We start from the raw sequence: 22,026 nt of genomic DNA, 5'->3' as shown, positions 1-22,026 counted from the left end.
CCCATCCGAAGAAAGGACCTTATGTGGTCCTGAAAGCTCTCATACCAACATCATCTTTGGCTTATTCTTACATTAGTCCAGTGAAGTGTAATCCAGTTTGTTTGAACAATGCAGCTAGTAAAGTTTGCACTAAAGGCCTTAAAATCAAAGAAAACTATGAACTATAAATACCTTAGACATTGCTTATTGTTCTGCACTAATTCTTTCTATTTATCCTGTTCGCAGGGATGGAAAATGAGAAAATCTAGAAGTCTGGCAGGGGTGGCAAATTCTGGTCCTTGAATTCTACAAGTGAGCCTGGTTTTCAGGCTAGCCAAATTTATACAAATCCTAATTCTTGGGTTTTGAATATGTCTTAATTATTCGTTGTGGGAATTCTGAAAACCAGCTCTCTTTTTTTTCTGCACTTCAGGGCCAGAGTTTTCCATCGCTAGGTCAAGAAGATAAAAGTGAAAGCCCCCTTCCCTTCTATATTCTTCATCTCCCATGTTTTTCCTTTCCCTTCCATCACTTCCCCATGATGCTCATTTACTTCCTTTCTCCATTCTCCAGCTCTGCCCTATTTTACTTCTCTCCCTCCCAGTTCTCTCTCTTTCCCCCATATGTTTACCTTTCACCCATCAACCCTTTCCCTTCCCCTCTCTTGCCTCCATCTCATGCTCGAATGTACTCTGCAGACTGACAGCGCATAGGATGAGGAGGGGCAAATACCTGCAGGGACTCTCGTTCTCCACCCTCCCTAACTCCTGACACCGTAGCAGTGGCAGCCGGGTGGAAATGGATGGGGATAAGGAGCAGGTCCTGTGGCAGCTGCAGGGTTTTTCTTTGGTGGCCAATGGGAAGAACTCCTCAACCTGCCCAAAAAAGGGTGGAGAAGCACTGTTACGGGGTACTTGCACTATGCCACGTCAAGTCCTGGGCACCAGCATGGACATTTTGGGCACCCGTACAGCCAGGCTCCTGGGAAACCTTCCACCCTGGTCATATGGCATTACCACAGTTGCAGAGGGGATGGGAGTGGGGATGGTTGATTTTGTCATAACTAAAACTTGTTCTGCACATTCTTCCCAGGTGCAAGTAATAGATGTCAAGATGAAACCTGTCTTTTTTTTTTTAATAGTGTGAGCCATTTTATTTAGTTCTCTGGAGGGGGCATACATATTTACATGTTTTTTTCTTAGAATAATGTATTTCAATATGATCACTTCCAGCTGAATACTAAAATACGTTTTCATTTGATATTTGATGGTTTGAAGGTTAAAATAGCAGAGTTCTCTCGAACACCAGAAGACTTTTTAAAAAAATACGAAGAACTGAAATCAAAAAATACCAGAAATTTGGATCCCATGGTGTACTTACTCTCGAAGCTCACAGAAGACAAAGAGGTAACCCTTTTTGGTTTGTGGATTTGCTATGGGTTCTAGCAGCTGCATATCAGGAGTGTAGGCATGAGGGAGGGCCACATTCTCTTCACCTCTGAGAAATGTGTTTGTCCAGGCTGTATCACTGCATGTGTGCGTTTCTAAGAATCTGCTGAATTCATTCATCTTTCTGTTTACACTGATTTGTAGTTTACTCCACAGAAAATCCAAGGACTTTTACACAGCTGCTCCACAAGTCGCCTAACTAAAACTACTTCCTATTTATGTGTTAAAATATAGCATTGCATACCCTTCCCAAGGGAAATAAGATTCTCACACACAATTCTTTCTCAAATTTTGGAGTTAGTTGGCACCATGAACCTCTCCCTCTCTAGGTACAGTGCAGCCCTCTGCTGCATCTCATTAAGAAGCCTGAACTTCCCTGGTATCCAGGGGCTTCAGAGGAACCAAAAGCACAGTCCTCGGAACTCAATCCAGAAATAAGAGAGAACATGCGTGCTGGGACCATAATGCTGTGCCCTGCAGCTTGAGAAAGCTGAGCATTTATGCTGCTTTTATGAGCAGCGTTGAAACCTTCAGCATCATGAAAGATTTTATTTCTAGCTCTTAGCCTACGAGGCGACCTGAATTACTCAGTCATTTTAACCTGGGAAGGTAGGCTTTTCAAGTCTCTCTTTGGTCCCGGGTGCTTGGTGGAAGATCCAGAAACAGAAGCTGTTTGTTCACTTGCAGACACTTCAGTACCTGCAACAGAATGGCAAAGAGAGAGCAGAGCTTTCAGCTAGTGCCACGGCTAGTGTCAACTTCACCATCCCGTCAACTGCAACCAAGATATCCATGCAGGAACTTGAAGAGCTTAGGAAACAACTTGGTAGCGTCGCCACCAGCTCCAGCATACAGCAGGTATTTTACATTGTGTCCATTAAGATGTATGACAGCTGCTTGGATTTTGTTTCTTACAAGAAGGCTGGTATTTGGAGAAGGAAGACCCATGCATACTGATTTCTCCAGTAGCTGGGAGTGAGTTCTACTGTCATGTACACAGTCAGATCTGTTAGGAATTCAGCTGTGCTGCATAGTGTATGTCATGAAAGTAAATAAGGTGGGATGTTTCATGTAATCCTTTTCATCCCCAGGCTATATTTAAATTCACACATCTTGAGTATAACTAACCAATAACCACAATCAGAGATTTTGCATACTCTTCAGTGGTGGCTTTCCCTGCAAGTTAGTTGTGATATCACTTTTTGATCCTATAATTAATCCTTTAGATCTACTTGATCAAAAGGCATAGGTTTTCTGCAGAATGTTTCTCTCCAGGGATCTTGGAAACTGAACATGTGTGAATATGGGCTAGTAATCTTACCTGGATGTCTTTGTTTTCCTAATTTTGACTGTGGCTTGAATCTCCTGCTGGTAGTTGGGGGGCCAGGAATTCTGCTGTTCCCTGTACGTACCCAGATCAGTCCAGACTCCTGGGTTTTGCCTCTCCACCAGCAGATGGAGACAGAGAAAGTTTTGACAGACTCTGCCTTATATACCTAGGTGCCACCCACAGCCTGTCAGTATTACTCTGTCTCTAGATGGTAGGGGTACTTAACCCACAGTCTGTGATTGCTTAGTGTAATTGGTAGTTAGCTTCAGGTGGCCAAATTTTGGACTTAGTTTAATTTCAATTTGAGGGGATTTTCTTAAAAAAAAAGACAGCAAAAGCAGCGAAAGATCATCTCCTCAGCCTCCCAGGGGAAGGGATCATCCCCCCTGGTTCATGAGGCAGCTGCGGCTGTGGTCGAGGACCTGATAGCCATTACATAGCAGCTTAGGGGTTGACACCGGGGAGCCCGGCTCACTCACCCCAGGAGACCTAGCAGCAAGACCTTAGCTGTACCAGGCAAGTAAAAAAAAAACAAACCCAAAAAACAGTAACTGCTTATGTTTTTTGTCTCTGCTCTCCCTTCCCTCCTGCGGTGCTTGCTTTGATTTTTCTTTCTCCTGCTTGTGCCGATTTAAAAAAAAAAAAAAGGGGGGTATTTGTTTTTTTCGTTTTCCTCTCTTCGGCCCGACATGCCGCGGAGGTCAGCGTGCGGCTCAGCGCGCACTCGTCTGTCGTGGGACAGTTTGTGCACTGCTTGCCTGCCTGAGGGAGAGGGCACCTCGATGACCACCTGGGGTGTCATGATGCGAGTTATTTCAGTCTCCCACGCGTTCAGGGAGCTGCCTGCTGTTTCTTCTGCCCCGTTCCCACTGAACGCGGGAACGGGCACGGTTTTGGAAAATTTCGGTGTGGTAGCACTGGCCGCGTCAGGGGACAGCATTTTGCCGCCTGCACTATTGCCTCAGCGCCCGCCCAAGGGGGGGGGGGGCTAAATCGGCTTGCCCTGATCCGTTTTTGCTAAGGGATGACCCTACAGAGGAGGAGGATTCCTCCTCCTCATCTTCTTTTAATTCAGATTTTATACTTTTATTGCACAAGGCCTTTAAGGCCAGAAGAGCCTCTAAGCAGCAGGGCTTGGATAAACTTTCATCCCCACTGCCCTCTAGGTCCTGGAAATGGTCCAAGCAAAAGGTGGATCAGGGGGCCCCTAAGACTAAGCGCCCTTTGAGGTCTATGGCGCCACAGGACGATTCGGATTCGTCCTCTGATATCTCACCGGACTGCGATGATCAGGACCTGCCTACCCATCCCCCGAGGGGGGGTGGGTAGAGGGTGAGGGGGACCAGCAGCAGAGTGCTGCACGAGAGTCCCATGGCGTGGAAGGAGATGACCCCAAGGTGGTAAGGTTATTTCGAAGGGATGAATTGGCGCCTTTTATTCCCGCCATTTTGAAAGAGTTAGGCATTGAGCCAGCGCAGGATCAGGCGTCCTTAGAGACTATGGACCCTGTGTTGCATGGGTCTGAGGGGCTCTCCTACAGCTTTCCCTTTCCATTTCTCAGCAACAGATCTGCTCTACAGGGAATGGGACACCCTAGATATGGGGCTTAGTGACGAAAGCTATGGATAAACTTTATCCTCTCCCAGAGGAGACTTTGGCAGTTCTCAGACTCCCAAAGGTGGACGTAGCCGTGGCTGCGGTCACACAGAAAACAACTATCCCGGTCACGGGTGGCATGGCTCTCAAGGATCTGCATGATCATAAACTTTATTTATTTATTTATTTATGTAGGATTTTTATATACCGACTTTCTTGATACAGATCAAATCAACTCGGTTTACATAGAACAATAGTTCATTAACAATAACTAGTCTGATCTCAAACAGGAGACAGAGAGGGAGCAGGAAGTAGAAAGTTACATTATAACAAGGGAGAGCAACTTGGAGTTGGAGATGAAGAGAAGGATAACCAAGGTAGAGAGAAATAAACAGAGAGTGGGGCTTGAAGACAAACCTTTGGAGATTAACTCTAGCATAATAACCTGATTATGTGACACTCTGCTAGATTACGACATGATATGATATGACTGAAAACAGCTGATTGGATAATGTCTTGGTAGAATATAGTCTAGGATTCGGGAAAGGCTCGACTGAACAGCCAAGTCTTGAGTTTCTTTTTAAAATTTATGAGGCAGGTTTCCTGTCGGAGGTCTGGGGGTAGTGTATTCCAGATGGTGGGGCCTGCTGTTGAAAAAGCCCGATCTCTGATAGTTAATCTTTGTACCATTTTAATCGTGGGAATATGAAGGGATCCCTTATAGGCATCTCTTAAAGGTCTAGTCGAAGAGTGTAATTTGAGAGGGTGTAGCAGGTCTAGAGGAGTCTGGTGAAAGATATTTTTGTGGATGATGGTGAGAGATTTGTGGAGTATTCTAAAATTAACTAGAAGCCAATGTAGGTCTTTTAGTATTGGCGTGATGTGATCTCTTAAGAACATAAGAAAATGCCATACTGGGTCAGACCAAGGGTCCATCAAGCCCAGCATCCTGTTTCCAACAGTGGCCAATCCAGGCCATAAGAACCTGGCAAGTACCCAAAAACTAAGTCTATTCCATGTAACCATTGCTAATGGCAGTGGCTATTCTCTAAGGGGCGGATTTTAAGAGCCCTGCTCGCCTAAATCCGCCCAAAACCTGGCGGATTTAGGCGAGCAGGGCCCTGCGCGCCGGGAAGCCTATTTTACATAGGCCTACCGGCGCGCGCAGAGTCCCGGGGTTCTCCGAGGGGGGCGTGTCGGGGGGCGGTCCCGGTCGTCGTGGCGTTTTCGGGGCGTGTCGGCAGCGTTTTGGGGGCGTGGCTACGACCTGGGGCGGTCCGGGGGCGTGGCCGCGCCCTCCGTACCCGCCCCCAGGTCGCAGCCCGGCGCGCAGGAGGCCCGCTGGCGCGCGGGGATTTACGCCTCCCTCTGGGAGGCGTAAATCCCCCAACAAAGGTAAGGGGGGGTGTAGACAGGGCCGGGCGGGTGGGTTAGGTAGAGGAAGGGAGGGGAAGGTGAGGGGAGGGCGTTAGAGGATTCCCTCCGAGGCCGCTCCGATTTCGGAGCGGCCTTGGAGGGAACGGGGGTAGGCTGCTCGGCGCGCGCCGGCTATACAAAATCCATAGCCTTGCGCGCGCCGATCCAGGTTTTTAGCAGATACGCGCGGCTCCGCGCGTATCTACTAAAATCCAGCGTACTTTTGTTTGCGCCTGGAGCGCAAACAAAAGTAGGCTATTCGCGCTCCTTTTAAAATCCGCCCCTAAGTGAACTTAATAGCAGGTAATGGACTTCTCCTCCAAGAACTTATCCAATCCTTTTTTAAACACAGCTATGCTAACTGCACTAACCACATTCTCTGGCAACAAATTCCAGAGTTTAATTGTGCGTTGTGTAAAAAAGAACTTTCTCCGATTAGTTTTAAATGTGCCCCATGCTAACTTCATGTGTTGGTCAAAATTCTCGCAGATGCATTTTGGAGCAGTTGCAGAGGTTTTAATGTAATAGCTGGTAGACCTTGCAGAATCGAATTACAATAATCGACTTTAGAGAACAGGATTGCTTGGAGTACAGACCTGAAGTCATGGTGATATAGGAGAGGCTTAAGTTTTTTGAGCACCTGTAACTTGTAGAAGCATTCCTTTGTAGTATAATTTATAAACTTCTTCAAGCTCAGATGGTTGTCAATTATAACTCCGAGGTCTCTAGTATGAGTGATGTGGGAGGTAGCGTGCGATTGTTGTAAGCGTCGACTATTTTCAGGGGTGATGAGCAGGAGTTCTGTCTTAGCAGTATTTAACACCAGGTTGAGGCTGGTAAGGTGGTGGTTGATAGTTTGTAGGTGAGAGTCCCATAACTTGCTTGCTGAGTCCAAGGAGTCTGTTATGGGAATCAAGACTTGGACGTCGTCTGCATATATGTAGAATTTCAAATTTAGCGATGAGAGGAGATTGCAGAGAGGGAGGAGATATATGTTAAATAGGGTGGGAGATAAAGAGGAGCCCTGGGGGACTCCATGTGGGGAGATGGTGTGAGGAGATTCCATGTTATTGATTTTAACCTTATAGCCTCAATTGCAGAGGAATGAGTTGAACCATCTGAAGACAGATCCTGAGATTCCAATGTCGGATAGCCGGTTTAATAGGATGGTATGGTTGACTGTGTCGAAGGCTGCGGAGATATCGAGGAGTGCAAGCAGGAAGGAACATCCTTTGTCAATACATATCACTCCTCATATCACCTAGGAGTGATATGAGGAGTGATTCTGTACTGTGTTCTTTCCGAAATCCATATTGTGATGGGTGAAGGATTTTATGTTCTTCCAAGTAGTTTGATAATTGATTATTTACTACTTTCTCCATGATTTTGGCTAGAAACGGCAAATTAGATATAGGTCGATAGTTGTTGAGATCGTCTGGGTCCAGTTTTGGTTTTTTGAGGATAGGTTTGAGGGTTGCTTGTTTGAGAGTGTCCGGGAAGATACCTTGTGAGAGCGAGCAGTTAATGATGTCTGCTAGGTATTTGGAGATGGAGCCTGGTATTAGAAGCAGTAATTTAGATGGGATTTGATCTTGTGGGTGAGTGGAGGGTTTCATTCTTTTAAGGATAGTTTCTACCTCTGTAGAATATGTGGGCTCGAACATTTCCAATGCTGCGAATGAGTTAGGGCGGTAGAGGGGATCTAAAGATGATGTGATAGGGTTGGAGGGTAATCTAGCCAAGGTTTTAGAGATTTTACTCTGGAAGAAGATGGCCAATTCATTGGCCTTTGATTGGGCTAGGTCATCCGAAATCGGTGCGGAAGTTGTCTTGGTGAGGTCTGAAACGTATGCGAAAAGTGCCTTTGCATCGAAAATCATATCGTGGATGCGGTGGGCGTAGAAGTCTCTTTTAGTTCGCAGTGTCATGATTCTGTAGTGGTGGAGAGCTGCTGTCCATCAATTGTCTGGAGACCAGAGTGGTACGACTGGCGTTGTAGGCGTGTCTTCCACTGCTCAAGGGAAAGTCGGTCAGGGTGCTGTCCGACAACTTGACCGCAGTGGCTTACATCAGTCGGCAGGGAGGAACCAAGAGTCGGCTGGTGGCGGAGGAAGCTCGTCTGTTAATAGGCTGGGCAAACTTGAGGTGCAGCTGAAGAAAATCTTTGAGGTCTCTGTGCTGGGGGTCCAGGCAGCGATGTGTAGCAATTTCGGTTTGAGAGCTGGGCTCCGCTGGGTGCAACAGCTGCAGGCCAATGAGTCTCTCTCGGAGGAAGAAGCTCTTCAGGCAGGGCACCTGGAGGCGGTAATAGCATATTGTGCGGATGCCCTTTATGATCTCTTGCGGACTTCCGCTCGATCCATGGTCTCAGAAGTTTTGGCCCGAAGATTATTGTGGTTGAGAAACTGGGCGGCGGATTTGTCTTCAAAATCACAGTTGGGCTTTCTCCCTTTTAAAGGCAAGTTGCTGTTTGGCAAGGAGCTGGAGGACACGATACAGTCCTTGGGTGAGAATAAGGACCATCATCTGCCAGAAGACAGACCACGGTTGAGAGGATCTTTTTCTTCTAGATCATGCTTTCGTGGGGGGTCGTAGATCTCAAACGCCCACGTCTTCCTTTCGACAGAGTGCTGGCAGGCAGCAATTGTGGCCTCAGCCCTTTCGAGGATGACGTTTCAGTAGGCCTGGTAACTCCCAGTCTACCCAAGTCGGTAAAGCTTCTCAATGATGGGCAGCCAGTTTATTCCTCTGTTCCAGTGTAGGGGGCAGACTGTCTCTGTTTTACGAGGAATGGACCAAGATCACGTCGGACCAGTGGGTTCTATTTGTGATAAAACACGGCTATGCTTTAGATTTTGCACGCCTGCCATGCCAACAGTTTCTGATCTCACCATGCGGGTATGCCGCAAAACGTCGAGCGGTAAAACAGTCATTGCAAAGCCTTTTCAATCTGGGCGCCATTGTACCAGTTCCTCCATCAGCACAGCGAAGAGACCGTTACTCCATTTACTTCGTGGTACCCAAAAAAGAAGGGTCCTTCCGGCCCATCCTCGATTTAAAGCAAGTCAACAGATGCCTGCGAATCCCCCAATTCCGCATGGAGACGCTTTGGTCAGTCATCGCTTCCATTCGTCCGGGGAGTTCTAGCATCTCTGGATCTAATGGAGGCGTATTTGCATGTCTGGATCCGGGAGGATCATCAAAAGTTCTTGAGATTTGCCGTTCTGGGTCGGCACTATTAATTCCTCTTACTACAGCGCCCAGGATATTTCCCAAGATCATGGTGGTGGTGGCAGCACAACTACGCAGAGAGGGGTTGTTAGTACATCCCTACCTGGACGATTGGCTGATTCAGGCGAAGTCAGAAGTACTTTGCCATGCAGCGATCCAGCGAGTGTTGCAACTCTTGAAGGTGCTTGGCTGGGTGGTCAATATGGCCAAAAATCACCTAATCCCCTCCCAATCATTGGAGTATTGGGAGCTTTGTTCGACACTCAGAAAGGAAGAGTCTGATATCCGACCGCATTGTCAAATTACAGGGACAGGTGAAATTATTTCTCTCCAAAGCTCAGCCGAAGGTCTGAGATTACTTGCAAGTTCTAGGTTCTATGACCTCAACTCTGGAGTTGGTTCCCTGGGCCTTCGCTCATATGTGTTCTTTAGTCAGCTTTGCTTTCCCGCTGGAGTCCAGTCTCTGAACAATTCCATCAGTGCCTGCCTCTGACGGACTCCGCTCGTTCCAGTCTGCATTGGTGGCTGCTCTCGGACAATTTGAGCAGAGGAGTTCCCTTGGTGGTCCCGGATTGGACGGTGGTGACCACAGATGCCAGCCTCTCCAGCTGGGGTGCAGTTTGCCTGCGGATCTCTGTGCAGGGGCAGGGGACTCTGGAAGAATCTCTGTGGTCCATCAATCGTCTGGAGACTAGAGTGGTACGACTGGCGTTGCAGGCGTGCCTTCCACTGCTCAAGGGAAAGTCGGTCAGGGTGCTGTCCGACAACTCGACCGCAGTGGCTTACATCAATCGGCAGGGAGGAACCAAGAGTCGGCTGGTGGCGGAGGAAGCTCGTCTGTTAATAGGCTGGGCAGAACAGAATCGACTCAGCATAGCAGCATCCACATAGCCGGGGTCGACAACGTTCACGCGGATTTTCTAAGTCGACATAGACTCGATCCAGGCGAATGGGAGCTGGCGGAGAGAGCCTTTCAACTCCTCTGTGACAGGTGGGGCGTCCCTCACATGGATCTAATGGCAACGTTCAAGAATTCCAAGGCTCCGCGCTTCTTTGCTCGCCACAGAGACACAGGAGTGGAAGTAGTGGATGCTCTAGTTCTTCCCTGGCCAATGACTGTTCTACTATACGTATTCCCTCCTTGGCCTCTAATAGGCAAAGTACTCCGAATAGAGAGACACCCGGCAGAGGTGATCTTGGTGGTTCCCGAGTGGCTGCGAAGGCCGTGGTTTGCGGATTTGCTCAATCTGGCGGTGGACAGTCCCCTGCGGTTTCCTTCTCTTCCGAACCTGCTCCATCAGGGACCTGTCTGTTTCGACCAAGTCGATCGCTTCTGTCTCGCGGCATAGCTCTAGAGAGCAGCGTCTGAGGGGCAAAGGCTATTCCGATGCAGTAGTCGCTACTCTCTTGCGATCGCGTAAGACTTTCACTTCCTTATCTTATGTTCGCGTCTGGAAAGTCTTCGAGTTGTAGTGCATGGACCGGCGGATTCTTCTTACTCGGATGTCCGTGTCTGATATCTTTTGTTTCCTTCAGGCGGGATTAGCTAAGGGATTGTCCTGTAGTTCCTTGAGAGTGCAAGTGGCAGCTCTTGGTTCTTTACTTGGTACCATTGAGGGCGTAGCATTTGCTGCGCATCCGGATGTTTCTCGTTTTCTTAAGGGTGCAAGGCATTTGCGTTCTCCGGTGAGCTCGCCATGTCCGTCTTGGAATTTAAATTTAGTACTTAAAGCTCTGTGTGCGCCGCCCTTTGAGCCCTAAAAAAGGGCAACATTGAAGGCTCTAAAGTTGAAGGTGGTATTTTAGTGGCGATTTCCTCAGCTCGTATGGTTTCCGAGCTTCAGGCATTGTCATGCAGGGAACTTTTCTTGAGGATCTCAGATTCGGGTATCTCCTTGCGTGTACAGTTCCTTCCTTTCTACCAAAGGTAGTTTCCTCCTTCCATTTGAATCAATCTGTGGAGCTTCCGTCATTTTCCGAACTGGACAGGTCTGATCCTCTTTCTCAGGATTTGCAGAAGTTGGATGTTCGCAGGGCTCTGCTCCTTTATCGTGAAGTTACCAACGATTTTCGAGTCTCGGATCACCTCTTTGTGCTCTGGAGTGGTCCAAAGAGAGGTAACATGGCTTCTTAAGACCACGATAGCCCGGTGGCTGAAGGAAGCGATTTAATTCCGCATATTTGCTCTGTGGTAGGCCCTTGCCAGTGGGCCTTCGGGCACATTCGACACGTTCTCAGGGGTCTTTTTGGGCGAAATGTCAACATATTTCTCCGCAGGAGATCTGCAGGGCGGCTACATGGAAATCCTTGCATACTTTTGCTAGGCATTACTGGCTTGATGTCAAGGCACTGGGGTGGCTAATTTTGGAGGTGTGCTCAGAGCGGGCCTCTACGGATCCTATCCCAGGTAAGTAGAGCTCTGGTACATCCCAGGAGTCTGGCCCGATCCGGGTACGTACAGGGAAAAGAAAATTTGGTTCTTACCTGAAAATTTTCGTTCCTGTAGTACCACGGATCAGTCCAGAATCCCGCCCACTTACTGCATAGAGGTAATGGAGAGTCCGCTTTATCTGTATTGGTTTGTTTTCTCATCTACAGAACAATTGCTGTTACCCTGTTTACTGGGTCTGGTTTACATTTGGGGTCAGTGCTCCATTTGCATTTACGTTCTTGTATATAGTTAGTTTGGGTTGCAACTATTCTGCTTTGACACTGAGTAATACTGACAGGCTGTGGGTGGCACCTAGGTATATAAGGCAGAGTCTGTCCAAACTTTCTCTATCTCCATCTGCTGGTGGGACGGCAAAACCCAGGAGTCTGGAGTGATCCGTGGTACTACAGGAACGAAAATTATCAGGTAAGAACCAATTTTCTTTTGGCCATACCAACACACGGGCTCTGCCTGCCTTTCCCATAGATTCTCCAGGATATTGGATTCTAAATTTCCCTCCTCCCCACCCCCTACAGCTCAAACCTGCAGAGTAAACTACTGTAGCAAAATATTATGTAAGTGGTAAATGTGTTTGGTCTGCTTCCAAACTGAGGTTTCTGCTGCTAAGCTAAAGGAAGAATTTGTTCAGGTGAGTTAGTAAAAGGTCCCTGTTACACTGGCCAGATTGCTTATTTTCTTGCATTTATTATATATATCTGTTTCCATCTCATCCTGCTACACTGGTCCAGCCATTGTAAGTGGGTTCTTTCCTCCTACCAGCAGATGGAGGCAGACAATACTCTTTTCCTGTGTGACATCACAGCCACTACTTAGTAGGTGGTGCCAGCTGCAGGAATCCAGTATTTTCTGCCTTCAGCAGCTGGTAGGACTGAACTGGTGCAGCAGCTCGAGGGTGGATATGCGGTCAGACCCCTGGGCCAAGCCACTAATCATGTCCATGAGTGCTAGCCCTTTTCTTGCTCCCAAACTCCTTTAAAGGGTTCCTGGTTGAGCTTTGGCCAGGGAATGTGAATTAACTTGCAAAAAATTAAAATAAAATATAAAAGGGGAAACAAAGTAGTTAGGAAGCAGTGGGGCTTTCTCTCTGGCTTCTCTCTCTTTCCTCAAGGATTCCCTGCTCCCGGTTCTGTGGGGAGTGATTGTGTCCCTCCCTGCTTCTGTCTTTGCCTTTCTCCCCCCTTCCCCACCTTCTAGTTTAAAAAAAAAAAAATACAGAAACAAGAATTTGCAGTGTGCTGGGAGGGAACGGTACTCTCAGCTCGGGGGCATTTGCAGCAGCTTCCAGTGCGATGCGTGACATTGTTCGATGACTGGAAACCTCTCTTTTCTTACTCCTCATGTTGGATTGTGGCAGTGGGAAAAAGACCATGATGCACTGCTGCAAGGCCTGTGGGGTTCTGCGAGCTGCCAGGGAGAAGAGAGCATTCTGCCTGGTAGCTTGCAGAACCCCACAGGCCTTGCATGTGCTGCCTGTGCATGGGGCAGCTGGTGGATGCATGCTCCATGGCTGGTTTTGCTCCTTCACGGCCTCCCACCTCCCGACAGTTTCTTTGGCGTGTCAGCTTTGGGGCAGATAGCTGGCCCAGACACATGGGCAGGTGCACGGGTTCCAGAGAGGGTGGCCATTTTACACTCAGCCATGTGCTCGGGCCTGGAAGGCACTGAATCGGCTGGCCTCGAAGGGGAGACAGATGCAGCACCTGTATTGCTGCTGCAGTGGAAGCAGAGGTATCACTCAGAATAAAGGAGTCTGCTTTGCTCCAACTTCTGGGGGAGAATTTTCTCCAGAAGTGTGTTTTTTATTTTATTTTTTTTCATTTTTTGAGGCAGGATTTTTCTCCCTATGCTTATCTGATCTGCAGTCCGGTGGGGGCCATAATTAGGTCAGCGAGTGGATCATTGGTTCCCTCTCCTCTGCTCCCAACTAAGTGAGCACAGGTGGCTGAGGCCCTAGAGCTCTCTTGGGAGGTCCCCAGGGCCCTGGATGATCCAGCTGATGGTGACATCATGGATCCCTTGGAGGAGGAGATCATCCCCGTCCCAGAGACCAATTTCATTATCAATCTCTTCCATAGAGATGAGATTAGTGTCTTGATTGACCAGGTGATTGCTTACCTTTGCATGGAAGAGTTGTAGCCACAGGAAAATCTGAAATGAGACTCCATTATTAAGGGGGAAACAAAGACCATTACAGCTTTTCCTTTCCACCTGGAGGTGAAGGAGATGATGTTGGTTGAGTGGGAACCCTGGTGTTGGGTCTGTGGAGAGTTGGCCGCCTGCAGCAATTGTATCTGCTTCTTCCAGAAGTTTTTCAGGTTCTGGCGATTGATGCCCTGGTGATGGCTGTCACCAGGTGTATCACTATTCCAGTGGAAGAATCTGCAGGACAGGAAAATGGAACCACTTTTATATAGAAACATAGAATTGACAGCAGAAGAAGACCAATAGGCCCATCCAGTCTGCCCAGCAAGCTTTCACACTTATTTTCTCATACTTATCTGTTACTCCGACCGCTGAGTTCAGGACCCTTTTGTGGAATCTGTACATCTTGACAGTGATGGCTATGCAAATCTTGACTTGTTCTGCTATTGCAGGCACTCCTTCACTGGATCCAGCAGCTGCCAAAGAGTGAGGAAGTAACCCTGATGGAATTGGTGGCTGCCTTCTTGGCAGACACGTTGTATGACTTGTTGCATAGTTCGTCCCGGTTGGTGGCCCTTTCAGGTGGCTCATCTGTTGTTATGGCTTTAGAATTGGGTGGTAGATTCTTGGCTAAGATCTGATGGGGAAAGTTGCCCTTTAAGGGCAAGCTTCTGTTTGGAGAGGACCTGGATCAGTTGGTGAAGGACCTTTGGGACCCAAAACTCCAGTGATTTGCCTGAAGATAAGGTCCACTCCTTCTATAGAGGGAACAGAGGTTATGGACAGTTTCGGGCCTCCCGAAGGTATCGTTCAGGTCGACAGTTCTTTGGATCTGGCTTCACGGAGTATTCCGGGCCAAGAGGACAGGGTCAGCCCTTTTTTGGAACCAGAAGGCAGAAATCTGATACCATCATGGCCACAGGGACCCGCGTGTCCATTCCCTGCTGGTTCCTGTAGAAGGAAGTCTACAGGAGTTTTATGGGGAATGGGCCCAGATAACATCTGACCAGTGGATGCTGCGTATGCGTAAGACCTTTTTTGCCCCATGCAAGATGTTTTTTTGGTATTACAGTGTTCCATGCCAGCCAATTAGCAGGCCTTTTGCAAAACATTATTGAGGCTTCAGCTCCTGCAGGTGGTGGTACCAGTATCCCTTCTGAATGAGGTCAGGGTTGTTATTCCATTTATTGTGTGGTGTGCAAGAAGGATGGGTCTCTTCACCCTATCTTGAATCTCAAGAGTGTGAATCTCTGCCTGAGGGTTCTATGTTTTCGGATGGAAACTCTGCAGTCCATCCTCGCTGCATTTCATTAGGGTGAGTTTCTGTGCTCCCTGGACCTGACGGAAGCCTACCTTCACATTCCAGTCCAGGAAAGGGATCAGAAGTACCTGATTTTTTTTTTTTGTGTGTGCTGCAGGAAAACGTTTAGTTCCAGGCCCTGCCTTTTGGTCTTGCGACCGTGCCATGGGTGTTTACCAAGGTTATGGTCATGGTAGTGGCAGCGCTTTGGCGTGAGAGAATTATAGTACACCCCTATCTCGGTGACTGGTTAATATTCACACCATTGTATGAGGAGGCAGTGTGAATGATCCATTGGCTGGTACAGATCTTAGACAGCTTGGGTTGGGTAATCCATTTGCTAAAAGTTCCCTTCATACCATGCAGTCTCTGGAGTATTTAGGGGTGAGGTTCAATACTCAGGTGGATGAGGTGTTTCTCAAGGACAAGCAAGTCTGCAAGATGCGCCAGCTGGTCCTGAGCTTTCTGGAGTGGTCGGCTCCCTCAGTATGGGACTATTTGCAAATGCTAGACTTGATGGCAGCAGATCTGGTTCCTTGGACAAGGGTGCATATGTGTCTTCTGCAAGTATCCCTTCTGTCCAAATGCTCTCCTTCATTTTCTCCCCCTGATTCAGGGAGGGCTGTTTAGATCCTCTTGGACAATGCCATATAAATTGGACATGTGAACAAGCAAGGGGCAACCCAGGGAGTTTCATTTTGAAATTTTGCTCCTGTTTCCATGGGTGGAGAAGAACTTGTAGCTGCTCTCGGCAGTCTGCATTGCCAGATCAGGTCGACTTTCTCAGCTGGAATCAACTGGATCCCAGAGAATGGAGTTGAGTCAGGAAGTGTTTTGCTGGATTTGTTGCAGGTAGGGTTGGCCGCAGGTGATCTGATGGCAACCCGGTGGAATGTAAAGGTAGATTGGTTTTTCAGCTGGCACCAAAAGCAGGTTTCGATGGGCATCGATGCCCTGGCCAGAGGGAATGCTTCTATATATCTTTCCTCCATGGGCACTCCTAGGCAGGCTGCGCCGAAGAGTGGAATTGGAAAGCAACCGGGCCATTCTGCTAGCACTGGATTGGCCTCGCCAGCCACAGTATCGGATGTCCTCCAGTTGCAAGTGGACTGGCCCTTTGTCTGCCAAAGATGCGGGGTCTCTTGATTCTCAAGGGTCTGTAGTCCTGGAGGATCCAGCTCCGTTTTGTCTTGCAGCCTAGCTCTTGAGCAGAAATGGCTAAGCAGGAAGGGGTATTCCTCTGCAGTGATTTTCATGCTTTTGAAGTCCAAGTGGCTTATATAGACTCATGTATAAGCCATGTCTTTGGCTTATACACTGGTCTGGTGGCTGTTTTGGCAGTTTTGCAGTTCCAGGTCAGTTGTCTTGGCATGTGGAAGTGCCCTGCCTTCTGTCTTTTCTTCAAGGCAGGTTTGATAAAGGAATTGCCTTTAATTCCTTGAAGGTGCGGGTGGCCACTATTGCTTGCTACAGGGGTTGCTCAGGGGTGTCTCCTGGCAGCTCATCCGGATGTGTTATACTTCCTGAAAACCTTGAAGAGGTTGTGGGCCCCCCCTTTCATACCATCGTTCCTCTATGGGATCTGAATTTGATGTTGAAGGCTCTTACGGGGGCTCCCTTTGAGCCTCTGAAACAGTCATCGCTGAAGGACCTTTCCTTGAAGATGGCATTTTTGGTGGCTATTTGTTCCATATGGTAAGTGTCAGAATTACAAGCCTTGTCTTGCTGGGATCCTTTTTTTGTGATTTCCTTGAGTGCGGTTACTTTCCAGTCAGTGCCATAGTTAATCCCTAAGGTCAATTTGGCCTTTGACATAAACCAAGTGTGTTTTCTTCTGTCTTTTTCTCGGGAAGAGTGGGGATCGGAGTATCAGTGCCTAGATGTACGCAGGATGGTACTGTACTACTTGGAGGTAACTAACAACTTCCATAGGTTTGACAAGTTGTTTCCTATTTGGAGGTCCATATAAAGGGGAGGTAGCCTCTAAGGTTACTTGGCCTGCCAGATAAAGGACAGTATTGACTCTGCTTATTTGCTCAAATGCAAAAAGGAGATAGAGCAGCTTTTAAACTAGAACAAAGGGGAAAGCCGACAGTCGCTCAGCAGCGCATGGTTCGGAGAGAGGTATCTTTAAAGGATACTAATGATGCATTAGAATTAGGGCATCCCGACAGTGAGGTTCCAATAATTAGAAAAGTAGTCCAAGTGCCTGTAACTAAAAACTCACCTGAGCTAAAAAATTCTAACTTATCCCTATCAATTAAAAAGCAGAATGAAAATACAAACAAAAAACAAACTTTGAAATGTTTGTATGCTAATGCCAGAAGTCTAAGAAGTAAGATGGGAGAATTAAAATGTATAGCAGTGAATGATGACATAGACTTAATTGTCATCTCAGAGACATGGTGGAAAGAGGATAACCAATGGGACAGTGCTATACCGGGGTACAAATTATATCGCAATGACAGAGAGGAGCACTCGGGAGGAGGTGTGGCGCTTTATGTCCGGGATGGCATAGAGTCCAACAGGATAAACATCCTGCATGAGACTAAATACAAAATTGAATCTTTATGTGTAGAAATCCCTATAGTGATAGGGATATACTACCGTCCACCTGGTCAAGATGGTGAGACGGACAGTGAAATGCTAAGAGAAATTAGGGAAGCTAACCAAATTGGTAGTGCGGTAATAATGGGAGACTTCAATTACCCCAATATTGACTGGGTAAATGTATCATCGGGTCACGCTAGAGAGATAACGTTCCTGGATGGAATAAATGATAGCTTTATGGAGCAATTGGTTCAGGAACAGACGAGAGAGGGAGCAATTTTAGATCTAATTCTCAGTGGAGCACAGGACTTGGTGAGAGAGGTAATGGTGGTGGGGCTGCTTGGCAATAGTGATCATAATATGATCAAATTTGATTTAATGACTGGAAGAGGAACAGTGTGCAAATCCAAGGCTCTCGTGCTAAACTTTCAAAAGGGAAACTTTGATAAAATGAGAAAAATTGTTAGAAAAAAAACTGAAAGGAGCAGCTACAAAAGTAAAAAATGTCCAAGAGGCGTGGTCATTGTTAAAAAAAAATACCATTCTAGAAGCACAGTCCAGATGTATTCCACATATTAAGAAAGGTGGAAAGAAGGCAAAACGATTACTGGCATGGTTAAAAGGGGAGGTGAAAGAAGCTATTTTAGTCAAAAGATCTTCATTCAAAAATTGGAAGAAGGATCAAACAGAAGAAAATAGGATAAAGCATAAACATTAGCAAGTTAAATGTAAGATATTGATAAGACAGGCTAAGAGAAAATTTGAAAAGAAGTTGGCTGTAGAGGCAAAAACTCACAGTAAAAACTCTTTTAAATATATCCGAAGCAGAAAGCCTGTGAGGGAGTCAGTTGGACCGTTAGACGATCAAGGGGTTAAAGGGGCACTTAGAGAAGATAAGGCCATCGCGGAAAGATTAAATTATTTCTTTGCTTCGGTGTTTACTGAAGAGGATGTTGGGGAGGTACCGTAATGGAGAGGGTTTTCATGGGTAATGATTCAGATGGACTGAATCAAATCACGGTGAACCTAGAAGATGTGGTAGGCCTGATTGACAAACTGAAGAGTAGTAAATCACCCGGACCGGATGGTATACACCCCAGAGTTCTGAAGGAACTAAAAAATGAAATTTCAGACCTATTAGTAAAAATTTGTAACTTATCATTAAAATCATCCATTGTACCTGAAGACTGGAGGATAGCAAATGTAACCCCAATATTTAAAAAGGGCTCCAGGGGCGATCCGGGAAACTACAGACCGGTTAGCCTGACTTCAGTGCCAGGAAAAATAGTGGAAAGTGTTCTAAACATCAAATGGAACAAGTCAGCATGGCTTTACCCAGGGCAAGTCTTGCCTCACAAATCTGCTTCACTTTTTTGAAGGAGTTAATAAACATGTGGATAAAGGTGAACCGGTAAATATAGTATACTTGGATTTTCAGAAGGCGTTTGACAAAGTTCCTCATGAGAGGCTTCTAGGAAAAGTAAAAAGTCATGGGATAGGTGGCGATGTCCTTTCGTGGATTGCAAACTGGCTAAAAGACAGGAAACAGAGAGTAGGATTAAATGGACAATTTTCTCCGTGGGAGTGGACAGTGGAGTGCCTCAGGGATCTGTATTGGGACCCTTACTTTTCAATATATTTATAAATGATCTGGAAAGAAATACGGCGAGTGAGATAATCAGATTTGCAGATGACACAAAATTGTTCAGAGTAGTTAAATCACAAGCAGATTGTGATAAATTGCAGGAAGATCTTGTGAGACTGGAAAATTGGGCATCCAAATGGCAGATGAAATTTAATGTGGATAAGTGCAAGGTGATGCATATAGGGAAAAATAACCCATGCTATAATTACACAATGTTGGGTTCCATATTAGGTGCTACAACCCAAGAAAGAGATCTAGGTGTCATAGTGGATAACACATTGAAATCGTCGGTTCAGTGTGCTGCGGCAGTGAAAAAAGCAAACAGAATGTTGGGAATTATTAGAAAGGGAATGGTGAATAAAACGGAAAATGTCATAATGCCTCTGTATCGCTCCATGGTGAGACTGCACCTTGAATACTGTACAATTCTGGTCGCCGCATCTCAAAAAAGATATAATGGCAATGGAGAAGGTACAGAGAAGGGCTACCAAAATAAGGGGAATGGAACAACTCCCCTATGAGGAAAGACTAAAGAGGTTAAGACTTTTCAGCTTGGAGAAGAGACGACTGAGGAGGGATAAGATAGCGATGTTTAAAATCATGAGAGGTCTAGAACGTGTAGATGTGAATCGGTTATTTACTCTTTCGGATAGTAGAAAGACTAGGGGGCACTCCATGAAGTTAGCATGGGGCACATTTAAAACTAATCGGAGAAAGTTCTTTTTTACTCAACACACAATTAAACTCTGGAATTTGTTGCCAGAGGATGTGGTTAGTGCAGTTAGTATAGCTATGTTTAAAAAAGGATTGGATAAGTTCTTGGAGGAGAAGTCCATTACCTGCTATTAAGTTCAGTTAGAGAATAGCCACTGCCATTAGCAGTGGTAACATGGACTAGACTTAGTTTTTGGGTACTTGCCAGGTTCTTATGGCCTGGATTGGCCACTCTTGGAAACAGGATGCTGGGCTTGATGGACCCTTGGTCTGACCCAGTATGGCATTTTCTTATGTTCTTATGGGTGGAGATGCATGCTCTAACGCATTATCGCCTAGATGTACTCACACAGGAGGAGTCCACTTATGGCGGTGGGGATTTTACGGCAGTCCTTACTTCCTCCCACCCAGAGAATTGAAGCTTTGGTACTTCCTACTTGTAATGGCTAGACTGGTGTAGCAGGACGAGATGGAAGGAGAAATTGTTTTTACCTGCTTTCCATTAGTCCTGCTACAGTAGTCTGAGACTCACCTGAGAAGTGCAGCTGCATAACTGTCAGACTGTTCTAATTAGGTTTGTGCTGAAGATTAGGTTGGGTGTTTACTCCCAGTGTGTTTTCCTTTGTTTGTTCATTTTTTGTTTTTTATGTTTTGTTTTTTTCTCAACTGCAGGAAGCAGGGAAATTTTGATCATGGTTGAATTTTTTATCAATGGTTGATGTTTTGTATGTGTAAGGGGTCTGACTAAAAGCTTTCTCAGAAGGGTACTGGATTCCTGCTGCTGGCACCACCTCCTAAGTAGTGTCATAAAGGAAAAGATGGTTGTCTGTCTGCTGGTAGGGGGGAAATAACCCACTTGTGATGGCTGGACTGGTGTAGCAGGACTAATGGAAAGGAAATTAGCAGGTAAGAAAAATGTATCCATATCATTGTTTGGGCCTAAACATTTTTTTTTAATTCTTTTTATCCTAAAAAAGATATATATTTTTTTCTTTAATCATATATTTCTAACAGCCTCTTGATGTCACAAGAAAGATTCTAAGAGACCGTCAGAACAAGAAGAATTCTGGACAGCCTATTCCAGTGTTCCCCACATGGGTGTATGACAGGCCTGCCCTCATTGGTGATTTTTTAACCGGCTTGAACTTGAGCACTGATTCAACTGTACCTATAGGTATGTGCCACATTGCATCCCAGCCTGAAGCTTCAGCAGGATGGGAATTAGGAAAGCAGCATTACTAGTTTTCTGAACTAGGGGGAGGTAACCCTAATGTGGCTTTTCTGTGTCCTTTACTATTCTTCTTGATAATACCCATGACTGAGACAAACAACTATTTGTGTTGATTCTCTCACAATTCAATTCTGAATTATTTTCCACCTTTCCTATGACATCTAGGTTTACACATGTTACATCTCTGGATCATTTGTACTAATATTCTGTTATATTTATGCTTCCACATTCACAGTAGTTTAAAAATATTTTTGATTACTTTTTTTTTTTTTAACAGGTATATTATGTCACTATGAAAAAAGCTTGTCTATTCAAGGACAATATTTTAAATAGATTAGGATTATAATCTTCTATACCTCATCATCCAACCAGACCAGTTCAGATGCATGGGTTATGCTCCTCAGCTAGCAGATGGAGACAGAGAACTAATGGTTTGCTGACATCACTCCTTATAAGGTAACATGCTGCACTCAGCCTGCCAGTATTCTCTGTCTTCAGCAAATGGTAGGCAAGCATATCCCATGCTATAACTGAGACCTGATTGTATAGCCCAGATGTTTGCTAGCTCCTGGACTTCTTCCCCCAGTTGAGCCTAGCCTTACAGCCAGGGAGCTTCCTTCAGGAACCAGATATACTGTGTGTGTACCCCTTTCCCCCTCTCCCAAACTGGTGTGTTTGTGTGTGGAGAGGGAGCTTAATCTCTTTCTTTCCTGTTCGTATCCTGGATCAGTTCAGACAAGTGGGTTTATGAATCCCTACCAGCAGATGGAGACAGAGAGCAAAACTTTGAGGCACTGCTACATAAGTGAGTGCCACCTGCAATCCCTCATTATTTCTCTGTCTCCAGCAGATGGTAGAGGTGCAAATCTGCAGTATGGAGTTCTAAAAAGTTAGGATTTGAATAAGAAGAGGATTCGGTTCCCCAAGATGTTAGGTTCCTTCGAGAGCCATCCCTCGGGTGGAATGGTGGGGGTGGGGGGTTTGGTGACCCC

General features: G+C 46.3%; 1 protein-coding gene across 7 annotated transcripts in view; it reads left to right on the top strand.

The window, feature by feature from the left end:
• Window positions 1–22,026, top strand: part of TUBGCP2 (tubulin gamma complex associated protein 2) — a 158,751-nt gene that overhangs the window by 37,987 nt on the left and 98,738 nt on the right. For all 7 annotated transcript variants that reach the window (XM_029609584.1, XM_029609587.1, XM_029609585.1 and 4 more), the window contains 3 exons: window positions 1,257–1,385; window positions 2,115–2,285; window positions 20,818–20,977. In XM_029609584.1, the coding sequence (XP_029465444.1) occupies window positions 1,257–1,385; window positions 2,115–2,285; window positions 20,818–20,977 (460 nt within the window). The remainder of the gene's footprint in view (window positions 1–1,256; window positions 1,386–2,114; window positions 2,286–20,817; window positions 20,978–22,026) is intronic.

The sequence above is a fragment of the Rhinatrema bivittatum genome, chromosome 7, assembly GCF_901001135.1.
Source record: "Rhinatrema bivittatum chromosome 7, aRhiBiv1.1, whole genome shotgun sequence".
Taxonomy (NCBI): Eukaryota; Metazoa; Chordata; class Amphibia; order Gymnophiona; family Rhinatrematidae; genus Rhinatrema; species Rhinatrema bivittatum.
The sequence above is the reverse complement of the archived record's forward strand: the minus strand, read 5'-3'. Positions and strand labels throughout refer to the sequence as shown.